At 37.2% G+C, this 17771-nt stretch overlaps 1 protein-coding gene across 27 annotated transcripts in view; it reads right to left on the bottom strand.

The window, feature by feature from the left end:
- Positions 1–17771, bottom strand: part of cacna1db (calcium channel, voltage-dependent, L type, alpha 1D subunit, b) — a 118593-nt gene that overhangs the window by 35022 nt on the left and 65800 nt on the right. For 16 of the 27 annotated variants that reach the window (XM_026925282.3, XM_026925275.3, XM_053236097.1 and 13 more), the window contains exons 8-21: positions 15411–15514; positions 14607–14776; positions 11077–11154; positions 10525–10612; positions 8717–8755; positions 8224–8384; positions 6857–7082; positions 5830–6037; positions 5051–5171; positions 3826–3940; positions 3141–3198; positions 2987–3041; positions 2757–2883; positions 1752–1881 (exon numbers count right to left, since the gene is read on the bottom strand). In XM_026925282.3, coding sequence (XP_026781083.3) covers positions 1752–1881; positions 2757–2883; positions 2987–3041; positions 3141–3198; positions 3826–3940; positions 5051–5171; positions 5830–6037; positions 6857–7082; positions 8224–8384; positions 8717–8755; positions 10525–10612; positions 11077–11154; positions 14607–14776; positions 15411–15514 — 1680 coding nt within the window. The remainder of the gene's footprint in view (positions 1–1751; positions 1882–2756; positions 2884–2986; positions 3042–3140; positions 3199–3825; positions 3941–5050; positions 5172–5829; positions 6038–6856; positions 7083–8223; positions 8385–8716; positions 8756–10524; positions 10613–11076; positions 11155–14606; positions 14777–15410; positions 15515–17771) is intronic. The other 11 variants (XM_026925296.3, XM_026925295.3, XM_026925293.3 and 8 more) reach the window with 3 other exon arrangements.

Raw genomic sequence — 17771 nt, forward strand, 5'->3', positions numbered from 1 at the left:
GGTTCAGGACACAGTAACTGAAATATAGAAAATAGAAATGTACAAAATGTCACCATGTATCGGAACACTGTTACTGTAAGAAACAGTGGAGAAGCTGAATCCAAGTGCAGAATTCACCAATCCAAATGACAAAAAAAAAACCCCAGAAAAAATAAAGATGAAATAACAAGGCTAAGGAGTAGGCAAGACTTCGCAATAATGTGTAGACCTGTGGTTCTCAAAGTGTGGTCCAGGGACCCTCTAGAAGCATAGCCAGGTGGTCTCTGTGCTTTTTTTTGTTTGTTTGTTTGTGTTTTTTTTTTTACATTTTGCTAAAGTGGTGACAATCACAACCCACCATTATTAAAGATGCATTTATAATTGAATTCTCATAGTTACTACCCTGTTTGGTCACTTGAACTACAAAATATTATTGTAGACATTTAAATGAGCCTATTATTTAAATAGTTGGGTTATGTTCGGACAGGGTCTGTGAAATTTATTTTACAGTTAAAGAGGTCCCTGAGGGCAAAACATTTGAGAACCCCTGATGTAGACAACTGGTGGTAAAAAAGCAGGTTAGTGTGGAACATATAAGTTATAGGTAATAGTTCAGATGACCTGGAAGTGAGTTAGTATTCTGGCGATGAGGACGTTTGGTGGCGTGGCATGGAATTGTCAGGTGACACCCATGTTATGAGGGCAGCATTCATGTTTTTTTTTTTTTTACTATACTTTGGTATCATCCTAAGCAAAACAACAAGTAGCTTTGGTGACTGCGTTTATACTAGTGATGTTGACAGCACACCCTCCAGGCCCCAAACTTTGAAGGCAGAATGGTTCAAATGGTTAATTTATCTGCTATTTTCCCATATCCATTTTCTGTACCACTTATCCTACACAGGGTCACGGGGAGCCTATACCAGGGGACTCCTGGCACAAGGCAGGGGACACCCTAGATGAGGTGGCAATCCATCACAGGGCACAATTGCGTACAAACTCCCATTCACACACTACAGACAATTTAGAGATGCCAATCAGCCTATAACACATGTCTTTGGACTGGGGGAGGAAACCCAGAGGAAACCCCCAAAGCACGGAGAGAACATGCAAACACACAGGAAATCAAACCCCCAACCCTGGAGGTACAAGGCAAACATGCTAACCACTAAGCCACAGTGCCCCCAAGTTATCTGCTATTTTACAAAACCACTTATTTGAAAATAATATTGCATAACTCAAATAGTCCTTTGAAGCAAGTATATGAAGATGTGCGCTTGTATTAATGTAAAAGATTTTTGGTAAGATTTCTATTAGTTGTTAGCTACATTAGCCAAAGAGCTCCAGTACAAAACTATAGAAGAAAATGTTTGCAACACAAAACAGGTTACATTTGATTAACTACATTTAGGGTAAGTGGAAAATTTTGTAAATTTGATTTTACAATAAACCATTCCTTTACAACACAATTCATAAAAGATTTAAATTAACTGACCAATCTATTACACACAAGAAAGGTTTCTTAGAAAAGAGCATTTAGTCTTGTTATTCTTTCATTTCTGCACATAGACAACTGCATGAAGGAAGTTAATAAGCCATGTGTTTTCAGATGAAGCTTTGGAAAGATTTCATGGTGTTAGAATCATGAATAGAAATAAAATTATAATAAAGTAAACAAATGCCTTTGAGCATCTTCACATTTACATATAGATGATATAATATGTCTACTTGCTTTGCTAAGGTTTCTGAAGGTACTTAAGGTAAGATCTTACGATGTTCCGTGCTGAGAGGTTCCGAATGGGGTCCTCGGCTGCCAGCGAGAAGGAGCTAAGCATGATGAAGACAAGGGTAATGTTGGTGAAGATCTGGTGGTTGATCAGACGATAGCAGCCCACACGGAACCTGTGGAAACGTGAGAATGGAGATCAGCTAATGTACATCACCCTCCAGAATTACTGGCACCATTAAGCACAATTAGGACCATAACAAAAAAGTTACGTATGTCTGAAATTGAGTTGGAAGATGAAAAGTGAGGAGGATGGTGATTGGGGGACAAAGGAGCCCAAAGATTACATTTTCAGAATTGCACAATTGATTCTTATAGTTGTCAAGTTTCAAAACTGAAACAAAGAGGTTTGGAAGCATTGCAAGAAAGAGCATCTCACTAAATACAGTGCTTGAATTTCACCAAGCATCATTAGAACTACTCAGATGAGATAAAATTCCAGCATTTTGCTCATGCACACCATCAACATGTTAGCTACAAAAACGAACCGCACACAAGGAAAAGCACCACTGATGCTTTCTGGATGTAGTGTAGAAGAGGCTCTTGTGAAAATTGTAGGCATCATGAATTCTCCTAAGTACAAGGATATTTCAGCCCGAAACCTGGTAGCCTCTGCTAGGAGGTCCAGAGGTTTTGGCTTTCAACAACATATAACCAAACATACTTCCAAATCAACTAGAACACAGGTTTAAAAAAACAAAACTAATGTTTTGCAAAGATCATTTCAGTCTCTGGATTTGAACCCTACTGAAATCTTGTGGTGTGAATTGAAGAAGAAGGTCCACAAGAATTTCACAAGAATATAAGGAATGAGTGTAACATGAATGACCCCTCGACAAGTGTCTTCAACCTTGTTAAGCATTACAGGAAGAGACTCAGTGCTGTTATTCTCTCCAGGCTAGGTGTCATTAAATATTTATTGTAAGACTGCTTATCATTTTAAAACCATTGTTGTGCAGAAATTTTTTTTGTGTTTGTGTGCTCGTCTCACGGATTTGTGTGGCTGAAGATGAAGAAAGCACTGCCCTCTGGAATGGGTGGAATCTTCTCCTTGAGGCTAAAGTCCGACAGCCTCTGAGGACGGGGTTCTGATGGAACATCTGGGTCATCATCCACATCTGTAAATGCACACACATACAGTATCAGGAAGCATGTCTTAAAGTATATCAGGCTATCTTTATAGTGCAGACTGAATAAAATCCATTTAAGCAGAAAGTGCACCTGTAGAATTAACTGCCTCTCTTTCCTCATCCCCCGTGTCCTCCTCTAATGCACCCTGTGAGACAATTAACACATTTTAAATGTGTAGACACCCACCAAGAACATTTTTAAAGGAACATTCATATGGAAAGCCTCAAAAAGAACTACTGCATACCTTAGTTTCGCTATCTTCACCTCCTTTATCCTCTTCTTTCTTGTCTATGCTACCTTTCCTTTTGAAAGAAACACCTCAGATTATTAAAAGATTACTTTTTCATTGTAAACTCGATCTAAGAAATCTTTAGCATTTGTATGAGTACCATCAACAAGAATTTCAACACATTTCCCTGTACTGAGAAAAATGGGAAACTTATTTATTCAAAACAACTTCAGTAGATATCTAAGGGCAGTTGTTGGCACAGTAAATAAATGCTTAGGCAAAGCAGGTATTTTAATAAAACCCTGAATTTAGTCAAAGATATTTACTTTCCATGATGGAACTACTTTTTCAGAGAATTCTAGTCTGGTAAGAGTAACTCTGGTAAGACGTTCTCTCATATCTGTCACATCACATGACCTTTATTGATAAAGTTTAATGGTTGTAGTTTTGAATCTGTACTATACAGAAAAATGTCAAAATTCTGCATTGTTGAACTTGTTACAAAACTGACATATTACTCTTAAGATGATAATTGCCTTTAGACTTAGACTTATTTCAGAGTGATGATGAAAAGAAAGTCATAAGCCGTCATATGCATTATTTTTATTGCATTATTCAATTTGTAGTCAGCTGCCTGATGCTCACGGAGGAGCATCTAAACCGAAATCCAATCAGACATTCACTTTGTGAAACCAATTACCTGGCTCTCTTCTTCCTCTTGTTCTCCTCCTCTTGCTCTTTCTGTGCCGAGTTCAGGCTCTCCGCATCTGCCAGGTTGTCCACGGCAATGGCCAAGAATACATTCAGAAGGATGTCTTATCTAATAGTCACGGATCATAAATAAGTGCAAGATACAGCGACAAACCCCATATCACCTTCGATACGCAAAAAGGACTGTGAATTCTATGAGTAAAATACAATCATTTTTCTAAACATGTCACAAGAAAAATGCTTACTTAGTTTAAAAAAGTGTCCATTAGTACCACAATGAATATCGTTACACTGTATAGAAAAGTCACGTACATTTGATATACATATATTTCCAGGAATCTGAAGATATAGGAATACATATAGAGTAATCTTTACAGAATATTAAACAATAACCGTATACTTGGAGCACTAAAGTCATAGAAGTCACAAAGAATAAAAACAGAAGAGTGGCATCTACTGTACACATATAACATGAAAAAGACTATTTTGTTATTAAGACTTTTGTATTCTTTTTACACCACAGCGCTGTTTAATGCATTTTCTATAACAGCAGCTCAGACAGTAGTTTCGGGGTGGCAAGGTTTATATTAATGCGCTCGCTCTAATATGTCATTGTTTACTAACAACTTCCTGTATGGCCAATAATTGCATAGATGGATCAAAACCATGTGTAATTGCTGATATGGTGAAGTTTTCTGTGAGATGTTGTTCATTTAGCATTTTTGGAAGGAGTCTCCAGTGTCAGCACTTTTCAGAAGTCAGAGATAAAGCTGTAACTTTACATTTTCCAACACATTTTCAGAACACAGAGCTTTGCAGTTTCTCGGTAACACAACAAGATGCAATTTTTCTGTCTTATTAAACTACAAAAGAAAAAAAAGAAAGGCGGCTGAGGGAACGACTGGTTATAGCTGCTCTAACCCAAGTGATAACCTGAACTAACTTGTTTCTCAACTTTTCCACAACATTAAATGTAAATATAACAAATAAAAAGTATGCGTCAATTTTTTATCTAACAAAAAATTGTAATCATTGTAAAATTGTGGGATAAGAGGAATGAAACACTTCAGGACCATGCTGTTATTGGAAAACAATCAACTTGAGCATCAAACCAACCTGTTGTTGATTATTATAGATATTATGTTGTGCCATTGTTATATTCAGCTACAAGACAATACATTCCTCCTTGAGGGTGGACATCATTTAAAGGATACAGTTTCCACAGATGAAAAGAATGATGAAGTAGATGCACACCATCATGCCTGAAGATGAAGGGCCTCCATATGCCATGATCCCATCATACATCACTGTGTTCCAGTCCTCACCTGTCAGGATCTGAGAACACACACAGGGTTGACTTATTGTCCTTGTGAGGACCTTCCACTGACATAACTATTACTGTATAATTAATGCTATGCTACACCTAAATCTAACTCTAACCTTAACCTCAGTAACCAAAAGGAAATATTTTGGCTCATTTATTTATTTATTTACCTGCCAAATGTCCCCACAAGGTCAAAACTGTCATATATTCCTATTCTCACTACTCTACCTATAAAGATTGATGTGGCAGTGCTTTAGTCCTTTATTTTGTCCAGCTATCGCACTTCCTCATCTGTACACTCTGCTGGAACAGATCAGGTTCCAAAGCTTCAGCGGAGCTTATTTATAATAAGGTGGAGCCAATTCTCTGCCATAAATCAGCACAACTGCGTCTTTTAGCTGCACTGCATTCTGGAATTTTGTCTTAACGCCTCTGCCAGGCCTGTCTCTCTGAAACCTTATTATTTATAATTCAACTCATAAGCTGATTATAATTATTAATTATGTTTGTGTCAAGCTGACAATAGTGTATCTTTCCAAAATCTTGCTTTAACTACAGGAGATACACGCCTCGCATCAAAAATTCACCAATGACTAGATACACATCAACAAACGAGTAGGTTAGCTTAAAAAGTACACCACACACACACACACACACACACACACACACCTGAAAGACAGTGAGCAAGGCCTGAGGGAAGTTGTCAAAGGTGCTCCTTTTGGTCACGGTTTCATCAAAGTTGAATTTGCCACCAAAGAGCTGCATTCCCAGCAGGCTGAAGATGATGATGAAGAGGAAGAGCAGCAGTAACAAGGAGGCAATGGACTTCATGGAGTTCAGCAGAGAGGCAACTAAGTTACTCAGAGATGCCCAGTGACTGAAGAAAAACAAAAAGCAAAGAAGAAATTTGTAAGATAGATTAAAAAAATACACCAAAATGAACAATAAATATTACAACATATTTTTACAACAGAGAACAATAAATTCTATGTGAAACTAAAAATAATGAGAAACGCTTATAGGTTTTATAGGTGATTAAAATGATGTCTTGTGCTTATTCACTGAAAATACAAAACTTGTAACTGGTATCATGTTTTGATGAGAAAAGACTCTACAGGATTAATAAAAAGTGTTGATAGATGATGTATTCTGTATATTCTGTATAATAAATAAGAAACTGACGGAACTTTTTTTATTTAATTAAAACTGTAACTTATTTTTACATTAAATTAAATTATTTTACATTTATTGTAAATTAAAATTTTAATTACAATTCTTTTTTGAAAATTAATTTATTTAATTTTGCAATTTATTTAAATTTTTTAATTGCATTTACATTTATTTTAAATTGAAGACATTTCAATTTAATTTTCAATTAAATGAAAATAAATTACATTTAAAAATACATTTTAAAATTTAAATGAACCCCTAAACCTCAAGTCTTTTATACAGCTATTTCAAATGCATACTATTCATTAATTATTATGAATTATTTAGTACAGCAGGGAAACTAATAGGACAAGTATGTATGATAAGGGTAAGCAATGTAGGTTTGGATAGGCTAATGAATTCTAGGAGTTTAAGGGGTTAAAAAAAGTAACAAAATGTGTGTGCAATCCACAAAGTGGATCCACAAAGTAGTTAGCAGCCCTGATAAAGTTTAGATTTATCAAAGAAAGTTCTGCTCGTCACTCACCGGGTGACTTTAAAGATGCGGAGCAGACGGACGCAACGGAACACGGAGATGCCGAGAGGCGACATGATCTCCAGCTCTACGAGGATGGTCTCCACAATGCCGCCGCACACCACAAAACAGTCGAAGCGGTTGAACAGAGACACGAAATACGCCTGCAGGCCCAGGCTGTACATCTTAATCAGCATCTCACAGGTGAACATGGCCAGCAGCACCTTGTTGGCTACATCTGCAGAAAAATTGTGTCATTCATCATTTTTACAGCAATTATTGACAAGCTGGATTAGACGACTTCTCTTTCATGTTTTCATGACACTTTACGTCAGTACTTGTAAGAGTTTTCTCTGTATCCAACCTTAAAGATACAATCCACCCTGAAAGACTTTCTTAATAATTAACATATGACCTTCAATTATGTCCAAGATCGATTCTGTAATGACATTCTGGGTTGGCTTTTTTAGTTTAGATCCTACAATGCCGTTCGACTACCTGCTGATAATGGCGCGGTGGTGCAGTGGGATTTAGCCCTCGCTACTTCTTTACCTAAAGAGAGTGATGCAGCAGCGCTTTAGTCCAGCTATCTCACTTCCTCATCAGTACACTCTGCTCAAACTCAATAACTGCAATTGTCTGCAATAACTCAACACAACTGCACCTTTCAGCTGCATTGCATTCTGGAATTTTGAGCCTGATCATCACTGTCTCCACTACTTCTACACTGGACTTCTCATTAATCTGACTTTGGAAATGGTGAGTGATAAAAGAAGCTCTTCGTCTTTTGTTTTTAGGAGCTAACAGCAAAACCTGACTGTTATCACTTATGTTTGAGATTGCAGAAATTTTTTTCTTCTATTAAATACCAACTGAGCTAGTAATGTCCCCCTATGACATCAGAGCGGGAGACAACGACTAACTTCTCACAGGAATAACAAAAATATATCACTAAATTGACACCATAATCGCTAAAGAATATTTCAACATAGATTTAATGTGTTTTACGCTGAACTTTGTTTAATTCGAACTGAGATTTTCAACTTTTAATATAAAAATCGCCATAAAACTTTTTATCTAATGAATGATCTGTACTGTGTAATGATTTGAACATGGTAAAAAATGATCTTAGTCCCTGTCTCATGACCTCTAGCTCTCATATACACAAATGCTTGCCAGAGATCCCCTCAACACGGCTTTTGGGTGTTTGCTTTCCATAAACATTGCCCAATAATCTATGATGCATTACAGATTTTAATGAATCTTACACTGTATTGTTATAAAATCGTAACAGAAGGCTTGGCCCAATGGGAAATCCATTCAGTAGTGTATAGACTATGAGGGTAAACTCTTTTAGCCGTGCGTGTGCATTTGTGTACCTTGTACTTCAGTGAGCCAGACAGGTTGGTTGTAGTGTTCAGAGGATATGGTGAGAGTGTTAAGGAACACCAGGACAATGACCAGCCAGTAGAAAGTGGTAGATTTCACCGCTGCTCTGCACTTCCTGCGACAGAATCTGTTCCAGCGTCGCCAGCTACGGCTAGAGAAGGACCGAGGCGTCAGTGAAATGCTTTCTCTACAGTAGGTATAAAAGTCATGCCACATTTCACAATGGGTTCAAAATGAGTATGGACCGATGCTGTATATTTGTGTGTACTCTTGTTGGTGATTGTTGGTGGTCACAAGCAAAAAAAAGTGTAACTGAATAAAGTAAAAGTGCATGATATAAAGTACACATGTTTATACAATTACACAACCACTGGCATGCAGAAAATGTGATTCTTTTTTTTTTTTTTTTTTTTTTTTTTTTTTACAGGAAATGGAGATGAGGCATGCAAGGCTGAGGTTGAACACAGCATAAGAAACACTTACTTGTTTACTGACCTGAACTTTGACTTAGTAATTTTTTGACTGAAAGAGTGACAATAATAATGCAGTTATTATAACACACTTCAAAATGCACTGTTATTAAAGGACACTGTCTTACACCACAATCAAATATTAACAGTTTGATCAAATGATTATGAGAAGACAAAACTCTAACACTTTCTATGAAGCCCATGTTCAGAAATCATTATAAGTGTGATTCTTTGTAAGCATTTTTATAAACTCTAATAGTAAAGCCTCCTAAAGCTCTAATAATGTGCTATATCTAATTCCTTCATAACATTTAATCATGTTGTAGTGCAAGTGTCACTATGCATTATAATGGCATGTGCTGTAATACAAAATGCCCACAATCCATTTGTAATGTGATTTTTTATTCAGTATTTTTTGTTTTCTATAATGTATCTGTTATGTTAGCGCTGTGTTATGTTAGTGTTATGTTACACTACCCTTCGGCCCCACCACATCACATGACACTCACACCTGCTTCCTGTTGCACCTATTTAGCGCCCATATTTGCGCTGCGGTTTCTGTGTGCTCCTTTGTCAAGTTTTTGTCATTTGTAACCTATTTTCGTCTGTAGTCTGTACAATCTCAATACCGATACTGAAACATTGTGTATCAGCCGATACCGATACCCGTGTCATATTATTTTCTTTAAAAACTACTAAGATTTATGTTTTTTTAACTGAAGCTCTTCACAGTTAAACCCTTTCACACAAAAATCATTTACATTGTAAATAGTTTTTCCTAACAAAAGAAAAACTAATCCAATTTCAAGCTTTCCAAATTCTAAATCCAGTTCCAATCTTTTCCATTTGTTACAGGATCCGATATGCAATGTTTTGTTCGATATCCAATCCACCATTTTTTGCTGGTAATGGCCCAATACCAATACTGGGTTTCGGAACAGTGTCATCTCTAACTCGTAGCAGCCCATCTGGCACCAACGACCATACGATGGTCAAAGTCACTGATTTCGATAATGTCTGATGTGAACTTTAACTGAAGCTCTATATCAGTATCTCCATGATTTTATGCATTGCACTGCTGCCACATGATTGTCTGACTGGATAACTGCATGAATTAGTATATGTAGCAACTAGTTAGAGAGGTGTTAAATGTGTCTGTGTCTTACATTTTGCATATAATATGGAATAATTTAACATATGCACTTTGCTTGACGCCTTCAGTGATGACATTTTAAATGTTTATAATGTATTTGTAATCATTAATAAAGATAACAGTTGTTCTATAATCATTCACGTCATTATTGGTTATAGAGATTATGCAGTACACCACACGTCATTATAATGCGTCACTTGTAGTACAACATGGTTATAAGTTATGAAGGAATTATTTATAGCACAGTATTAGAACTTTATGAGGCACTTTAAAGTGCTTACAATGAATAATCACAACATACAAAGACTAAGCAGTGTTATGATGATTCATGTTGGGCTTCATAAAAAGAGTTAACAAACACTTTAATTAGATAACTGATAGTTTCATGTATTGTGTATGTATCAGCTTTATGTCAAAACTACCTTTTATGAGCAGTGAATTAATATTAATGTAATAGTGTCATATTATTAATATAGTTTGTATTATACTCCATTTTCATTTTTGCTGTGAAACAGGAAGGGTGCGTGTACATTTCATATAAGTGTACATTTTTTAAAAGAAAAACGAAAAGAAAGAAAGAAAGAAAGAAAGAAAGACACAATGAAGTGGACATTCTTCAAGACACATTATTTAGTCTAAACGGTGTCTAAAAGGTCATTAATTCTCACCAGACTGGTCCACAACAGCAGATCTTGTCGTCGTCTCCATTTGGACTGTCTGTGTTAACAGACTCAGTCTCACTGGTTGGCATACTCGCTGTAGAAAAGAACACACACACACACACACACACACACACACACACACACACACACACACAATCACACTACAATATTGGCCACCCTTCATATTTCAGCTTTACAGAAAAGGAACACAAAGACCAGCATTTCCATCCCAAATAGTGAGTAGTAATAAATATTTATATAAGGTAAACAGTGATGACACCACTATAATGTGAGGCCTGTAATAAAGCTAAGATGGATAGCGTAGCTGTAATCTGCCAAAAACTAAGAGGAAAAGGCAGTCAGTATTGGAATTAAGACCAAACGGCAATCTGCCAGAGAGTAGCATATGGTCTAGATGGCACAAACTATTCATGCCGACCATGCTGAGTAATTACACTAAGAAATTCCACTTAAATTTAAAAAAAAAAAAAAATCAAATCCACCTCTGTTTCTCTGTGTCACATACATACACAAACAAACTCAGTTGGTAGGATTTACCCTGAGTCTCTGTGGACTGACTGAACCAGCCCGACTTCCCTGCCTTCTTCTCCTGGGTGAGATCGGCCATCGTCACCCCTTTTCAGTTTACACGCAGTTCATGCATGCAGGCAGTGGGGGGAGACACAGAGACAGAAGAGCGGAAAGAAATGCCGCTATCAGCATCTACTGGTTAAACACACCAAGCACTTTACAGCACTTTACAGCAGAAAGAGAAATGCAGAAGGGGGAAGAAATTTCAGGAAAAAGATCTGCAGGAAGGAACACTGTGGGTATTTTAACAGAGTGAGACTAATGAGAGAGAAGAAAGGAACGTGATAGACAAAAGCAAACAGGCCTCTGTTAATAGCAGCGACTACATTTCAAAACTAGCATGCTCTTGAGCCATATTATAACATTTACTAGTGTCAAGCTTTTAAAACTACAGCAAAGGGACACAGCAAAAGTTGTTCCTGATTATGCAATCACATGGCCAACTCTCAGAAGATGCAAACATGCACACATACACACTTGTGGAGAGTATTTATTCCATTAATACATGTGTAACCCAACTCAGGACCAAAGTTGGCCAAGTCTTGACAACACTGATACATTAGATGTCTGATGTTACCTGATTACCTGTAGTAGTGGGTGAAATGACAGTCGATCTGATTTACCGCTTGTAATATAACAACCCGTCTCTGTTTCAGTGACATTTCACTCGTCTCCTCTTTCCTCCAAAATAACAAATCTACATATGTGCTTTTATGAATATATTATTATAGAGAATGTGGTTAGAAAAATGCACATATATTCATTTTGAAAAAGGAAAAAAAAAATGCAGCATCGGACCTGCTCACTATGTTGTGACTGACTCACATGTTTGTCTTTCACAATTATAAACAGAGCAGACTTAGACAGATTACGAGGCAATTTCATAGTTCTGAGCCAAAGAACAGCAAAATATTTATCAGTCAGCACGGTCCAGAAGAAATTAAAGGGACATCATATTATATCATGATATAATGCTATGCTGTGAACAATTTTCAATTATACTATGATATTAATTTTTATTTAATTTAATGAGTACCACACAATATACAATTGAGTTCAAAAGTTTACGTATACCTAGGCTAAAGACATTCAAACTCCACACATTTTATGTTACTATACATTTCCGGTGTTAAGTCAAGGGTATCTACTTTATTTCCATAAAAGGTCATTTTCAAATAATAGCCAACAGACAGATTTATTTAAACTTTTATTTATTATATCAGATTTTCAGTGGGTCAAGTTTCCATATACCTTGTTAGTACTCGGTGGCATTGCCTTTTAATTGCTTGATCTTGAATCAAACACTTGGGTAGCCTTCTACAAGCTTCTCACAATACTTTGCTCAAATTTCTTGCTCATTCCTCCCGACAGAACTGGTGTAACTCAGGTCAGATTTGTGGCACGCTGACATGCTGACTGACATGCTTTTTCAGTTCAGTCAACAAATAGCCTACAGGATTCAGGTCAGGGCATTGTGATGGCCACTCAAATACTTTCACTTTGTTGTCCCTAGGCCACTTTGTTACAACTTTAGAGGTATGCTTAGGATCATTGTCCTGCTGGAAGACCCAGTTGTGACTAAGTTTTAACTTTCTGGCTGATGTCTTGGGGTATTTCTAGATAATCCTCCTTCCCCACTTTTCTGAAGTGCATTAGTCCCTTTTCCAGCAAAACACTCCCCCAACATAATGCTGCCACCCCCGTGCTTCACAGTTAGGGTGGTGTTCTTCCGATTAAAAGCCGCAGCCTTTTTCCTCCAAACAGAGCATTGATCATTATGGCCAAAGAGTTAAATTTTTGACTAGAGAACACTTCACCATAAAGGCTGGTGATCACTTGTAAACTTAAGTTTGACTTTTTTTTTTTTTAATGCCGGTCTCAGAATAGGGGCTTCTTCCTTGCACAACAGCCTTCAGGCCATGACAATGTAGGACTCTCTTAATGGCGCATGTATATACTTTGGTACCTGATGCTCCAACTTCACCTTCACCAGTTCCTTTGTAGTTTTCTTGGGGCTCAGTTGAACCTTTCAGACCAAAGCTTGTTCATCTTTGTGAGTTAATGTGTTTTATTAATTAATATATTTGTTTTATGTTAATCAAATTTTTTCTAATGTCTTGGCTGAGTTGCTTGGATTTTCCCATGGCAACGAGAGCAAAAAGGTACATCTCTAAAAGTAAGCCCTTTTACAGCCACAAGTGCACTCCCATTAACTTCTAATTATGACAATTGGGAAATCAATGTCTAGAATTTTCTAGACTGTTTAAGGAGACACTTTTGACCCACTGGAATTCTGATATAGTGAATTAAAGCTGAAATAAGTCTGTCTCTAATCGATTATTTTAAAACAAAGTGTGATGTGAACAAAGTAAATACCCTAAAAACTTGCATTAAAAAATATACAATAATGTGTGGAGTTTTGAAAAACAGAATTGAATATCTTTAGCCTAGGTGTATGTATAAACTTTTGGCCTCAAGTGTAGATGTTTTGCGACAGAGAAATACTGAAAGAGATGAGGAAGAAGGAGCCAAAAACAGTGACGTTGCACTTGTGGGTTTTTGCGCATTGCGTCACACCGTGCTTACATAAAGAGGATTGGGATTATTCTCTCTCTCATCCTGTCACTCCGCTTCTTTCCTCTACAAGACATACTGCTTGGCTGGTATAAAATTTTGCTCCCTCTGCCCTGAAAGCAGTCCATAATAAACCGAGCAAAAACAGATTAAATCGGAAATAGATTTACCCAGAACTACAAGAGAATTCCTTTTAAGGGTTTGAATGAAGAATGAGTGGCACAACTGGAAGGATGGACTGGAATGACTTGGTGAATACAAGTGACAGGATAGATGGTAAACAAGAGTAATAACAGGAAAGAAAGAGGATTAAGAATCTACTATGAAAGAGAGAGAGAGAGAGAGATAAAGCCTGACACTGCTACTGGAAGATTATGTTTGGTGGTTGAGGGATACCTTGTGCATTATGCCACTAACATCATACAAAATATTAGATACCAATGAAAAACATGTTTTCATTCAGGAATGATGATCAGCTTGATAAACTATATATCTTATAAATAAATCCTGGCAATATTATGTAATGTTTCTTTTTGTGCCAACCCAAAATTCAGGTTAATCACGGCATCTTGGCAATCTTCCAAAAAAAAGCCTAAACTGACTCTCCGTTCTCCGATTCCAATATTCACAAGGAAATCTGACAATGTGCTAACTGATCTCCACAACTGTCTGGACAAATACTTTCTTTATCTTTTCCATCATAGCAGACAAGTTACTAAGCTGGATATTTGGGCCTGCTGCTTAAAGTGCTGCTTGTGTTAACACAAGGACCAAAAGAACTTTGGGAAAGATAAAATAATTTTTGAGTTCCTCTTTAAATATTGAATAATTCTGGCAAATGGTGTGGAGGTTGTTGGGTACATGAGGTGTAATACAGATTATACATGTGTGTGTGTGTCTGTGATTGTGTGTGTGAGACTCACGGTTGCGTTTTCCCTCTTGGTCTCCATCCTCATCATTCTCTGGGTCAATATCCTCTGCCTGAGTGATCCAGTCCAGGTAGCCTTTCAGGTCCTCCTCCAGCTGCTGCTTCTCTCGCAGCTTCTGGAAATCTCCACGTGCCTTAGCTTTCTCACGCTCCTTAGAGAACTCTCTGTGTTCCCACACACACACACACACACACACACCACAGCATTTTGTATATAAAAAATATACACTCACCAGCCAATTTATTAGGAACACCTAATAAATGCAATCTCTAAATGCAATAATAAATGCACCTAATTCATGCAATTATCCAATCAGCCAATCATGTGGCAGCAGCTTAATCCATAAAATCATGCCGATACAGATCAAGAGCTGCAGTTTTCTTACAAAACACTGGATTTTCATTGGATTTTAATGCACACCAGTCTCTAAGTTTACACAGAATTGTGCGAAAAACAAGCAAGCGGCAGTTCTGCAGGTGGAAACCTCAGGTTGATGAGAGAGGTCAGAGAAGAATGGCCAGAAGGATTCGAGCTGACAGGAAGTCTACAGTAACTCAAATAACCACTCTTTACAATCGTAAAGCTCGTCTGGCATGGTCACTGAAATAAACATTTTTCCCTCAATTATGAACATTCACTGAAGCTCTCGACCTGTATTTGCATGATGCGCTGCTGCCACATGATTGGTTGGCTGGATAATTGCATGAATGAGCATATATACATTTATTACACACAGGTATACACACAGTACACAGTATATACAAGATAAAGACTTCAAATTACTGAATGGTCTCTCACCCACTAAGAACACCCAAAACGAGATTGAGGACGAAGAAAGAACCAAAGATGACCAGACTGACGAAGTAGACCCATGGCAGCTCAAAACCCATGGCATCATTCATCTGTGACACAGAGAAATACACACACAAACACACACACACACTCCATTTAAACTGAATGTTACAATGAAACAGAAACAGAGATTCTTAGTCATAGATGGGTTTAGGGTGAAAGACTGTTGAGTGGTGAAAACTCAAGGAGTAGCAGTTTATTATTAATTAAACAAACAAGATGGTGGCAGACTTCAGTCGTATCTCCCCTCATCGATGTCAGTATCGATGGTGTTGATGGTGATGTGGAAGATGTATAAATACAGCGGGGTGCATTTTGGACGACAGGCATCTAAGATCCACGAAGAACTGTCTTTCAAAGGTATAATTTTTGGCATGCACATCAGATTATTTGCTGTTAACAAACATCTTAAAGCAGATTATTTGTAGTATCAAGTGCAACAGCACCACTAGTGGTCGTAAGAAAAATACACACAATGGTATGAAGAAGCAAGGCTGAGGCTGATTTCTAGGGCAGTAGATTCACACAGTCTATCATTGACATATCAGGTGAAACTGCCCCTAGACCTGATCGCCTATTTGGACGGATATTTTTCCAGCTTACTTCACTAACTCATCTGTAACACGTCATCAGCAGTGATTGAGAAGGACATGTGAAACACACTCGCAGGTGTGATGATCATGGACAAGCTGGATTATTTACTCTATCATGCTTTTTTTTTTCCCCAAAATGCCTTTGAAGGAGAAAGGTGAGCATATGTTATTCAAATTACACAAAAGGACACAAAAGGACAGACAACAGAACCATAAAGTTCGTGTTTTTTTTGTTTTTTTTTAATGAAAGGGTTAAAGCTTTTCTGTGTAGCATGCCTGGTATTTGGAGGAACATTACAGACTTGAAATACTATTTAAAAAGTTAATAAATCATGAACGCAGCTGCCCATCTGTCTTTAAATGTGTGTAATAGTTTGCCCCACATCATTATTATACCCTCAATGAGACCTCATGATATAATTGGACAAATTGGACAATAAATCTTTGGTAACCTCCCATCTCATGGGAACAGTGCAATAAAGCAGGGTCACTTTAATACTGTTGTGTGTTTGTGTTTTTGTGCATTCTTGGTGTGTCTCTTTTATATTTTTATACTTTTTTAATATATATATTTAAATATATTTTATATCTTTATATCATGACAGCTTCTCTATCTATTTATCAGACTGTATATAATTACTATTATAAGTATAATGTCTCCTATCCTTTGCTGCTGTAACAATGCAAATTTCCCCACTGGGGGACGAATAAAGGATTATCTTATCTTATCTTATCTTAATTGTTCAACTCTAACAATTTCACTCTCAAGCTATTGAAAGCTATTGCATTTTTAGCTCTCCCATCTATTATCACAATCAGATGTCACTGTGAAGGGCCATAGCCACCTCTGTTTCTTGTGTTGACTGAGGTACTTCAACGTACGTAGGTCTCTTCATTGGCTTCCCTTCTACCAGTTTGTGGTAATTAGTGCAATATTCAGTGCTGTAGTGTGTTAGGGCGACAGCAAGTTCAATAAACTGATTTAAAAAAGGCTTGTTCAGTCTTTAGGAACTCCAATAAACAGAGCAGCGTCTTACAAATTATAGACATAACTGGCTCTTTGGATTTGTTCCTAAAAGACAATCCATGAAGGTTCTCTGTAGAACGCTTTAGGAAGCAAAGAACCCTAAGGAGTGGTCTTTTTGAGTAGTACCACACTGCGTATCATTAATGCTAAACTTCTTACAATATTATAGTAGTCTAACCTGTCTAAGTAACCTGGACTGAACACAAAGACCTAAAACTGTTTGGCTGTACATATACAGTTAATTGGTTGATGTCAACTTTAGAAAGTAAATATACTAATGTCCTATAACAAGTTATTTTTATATTACTTTTTTTTTTTGACAAAAACAAAAAAATGCTAGATGTTGCTTACAAATATCAGAATTATATATGTTTTCATGCACACGTTTCTTTATCTCTGTTCAATCTATAAGTTAGAGTTTGCTGGCTATGGAGGAAAAAAAAAAGAAGCGGAGGAGAAAAGTGAGAGAAAGAGACAGGGACAGTCAACTCATTGCCAGTCCCAACTTTTCTCCTCCACTCCCACTCCACATGTTTCTTTGCCACCTTCCAGTGGCCATAGCTTTTTTTTTTTTTTCTGGAAAGGCTATGTCAGAGCCGCACACACTTTCATAGCCCCATTTGCATTTGGAGAATTTGCCATGGTAACAGATGCATAGATGGGAAGGAGGGGGGAGAGGAGGAGAGA

Source organism: Pangasianodon hypophthalmus, chromosome 8 (genome assembly GCF_027358585.1).
Source record: "Pangasianodon hypophthalmus isolate fPanHyp1 chromosome 8, fPanHyp1.pri, whole genome shotgun sequence".
Taxonomy (NCBI): domain Eukaryota; kingdom Metazoa; phylum Chordata; class Actinopteri; order Siluriformes; family Pangasiidae; genus Pangasianodon; species Pangasianodon hypophthalmus.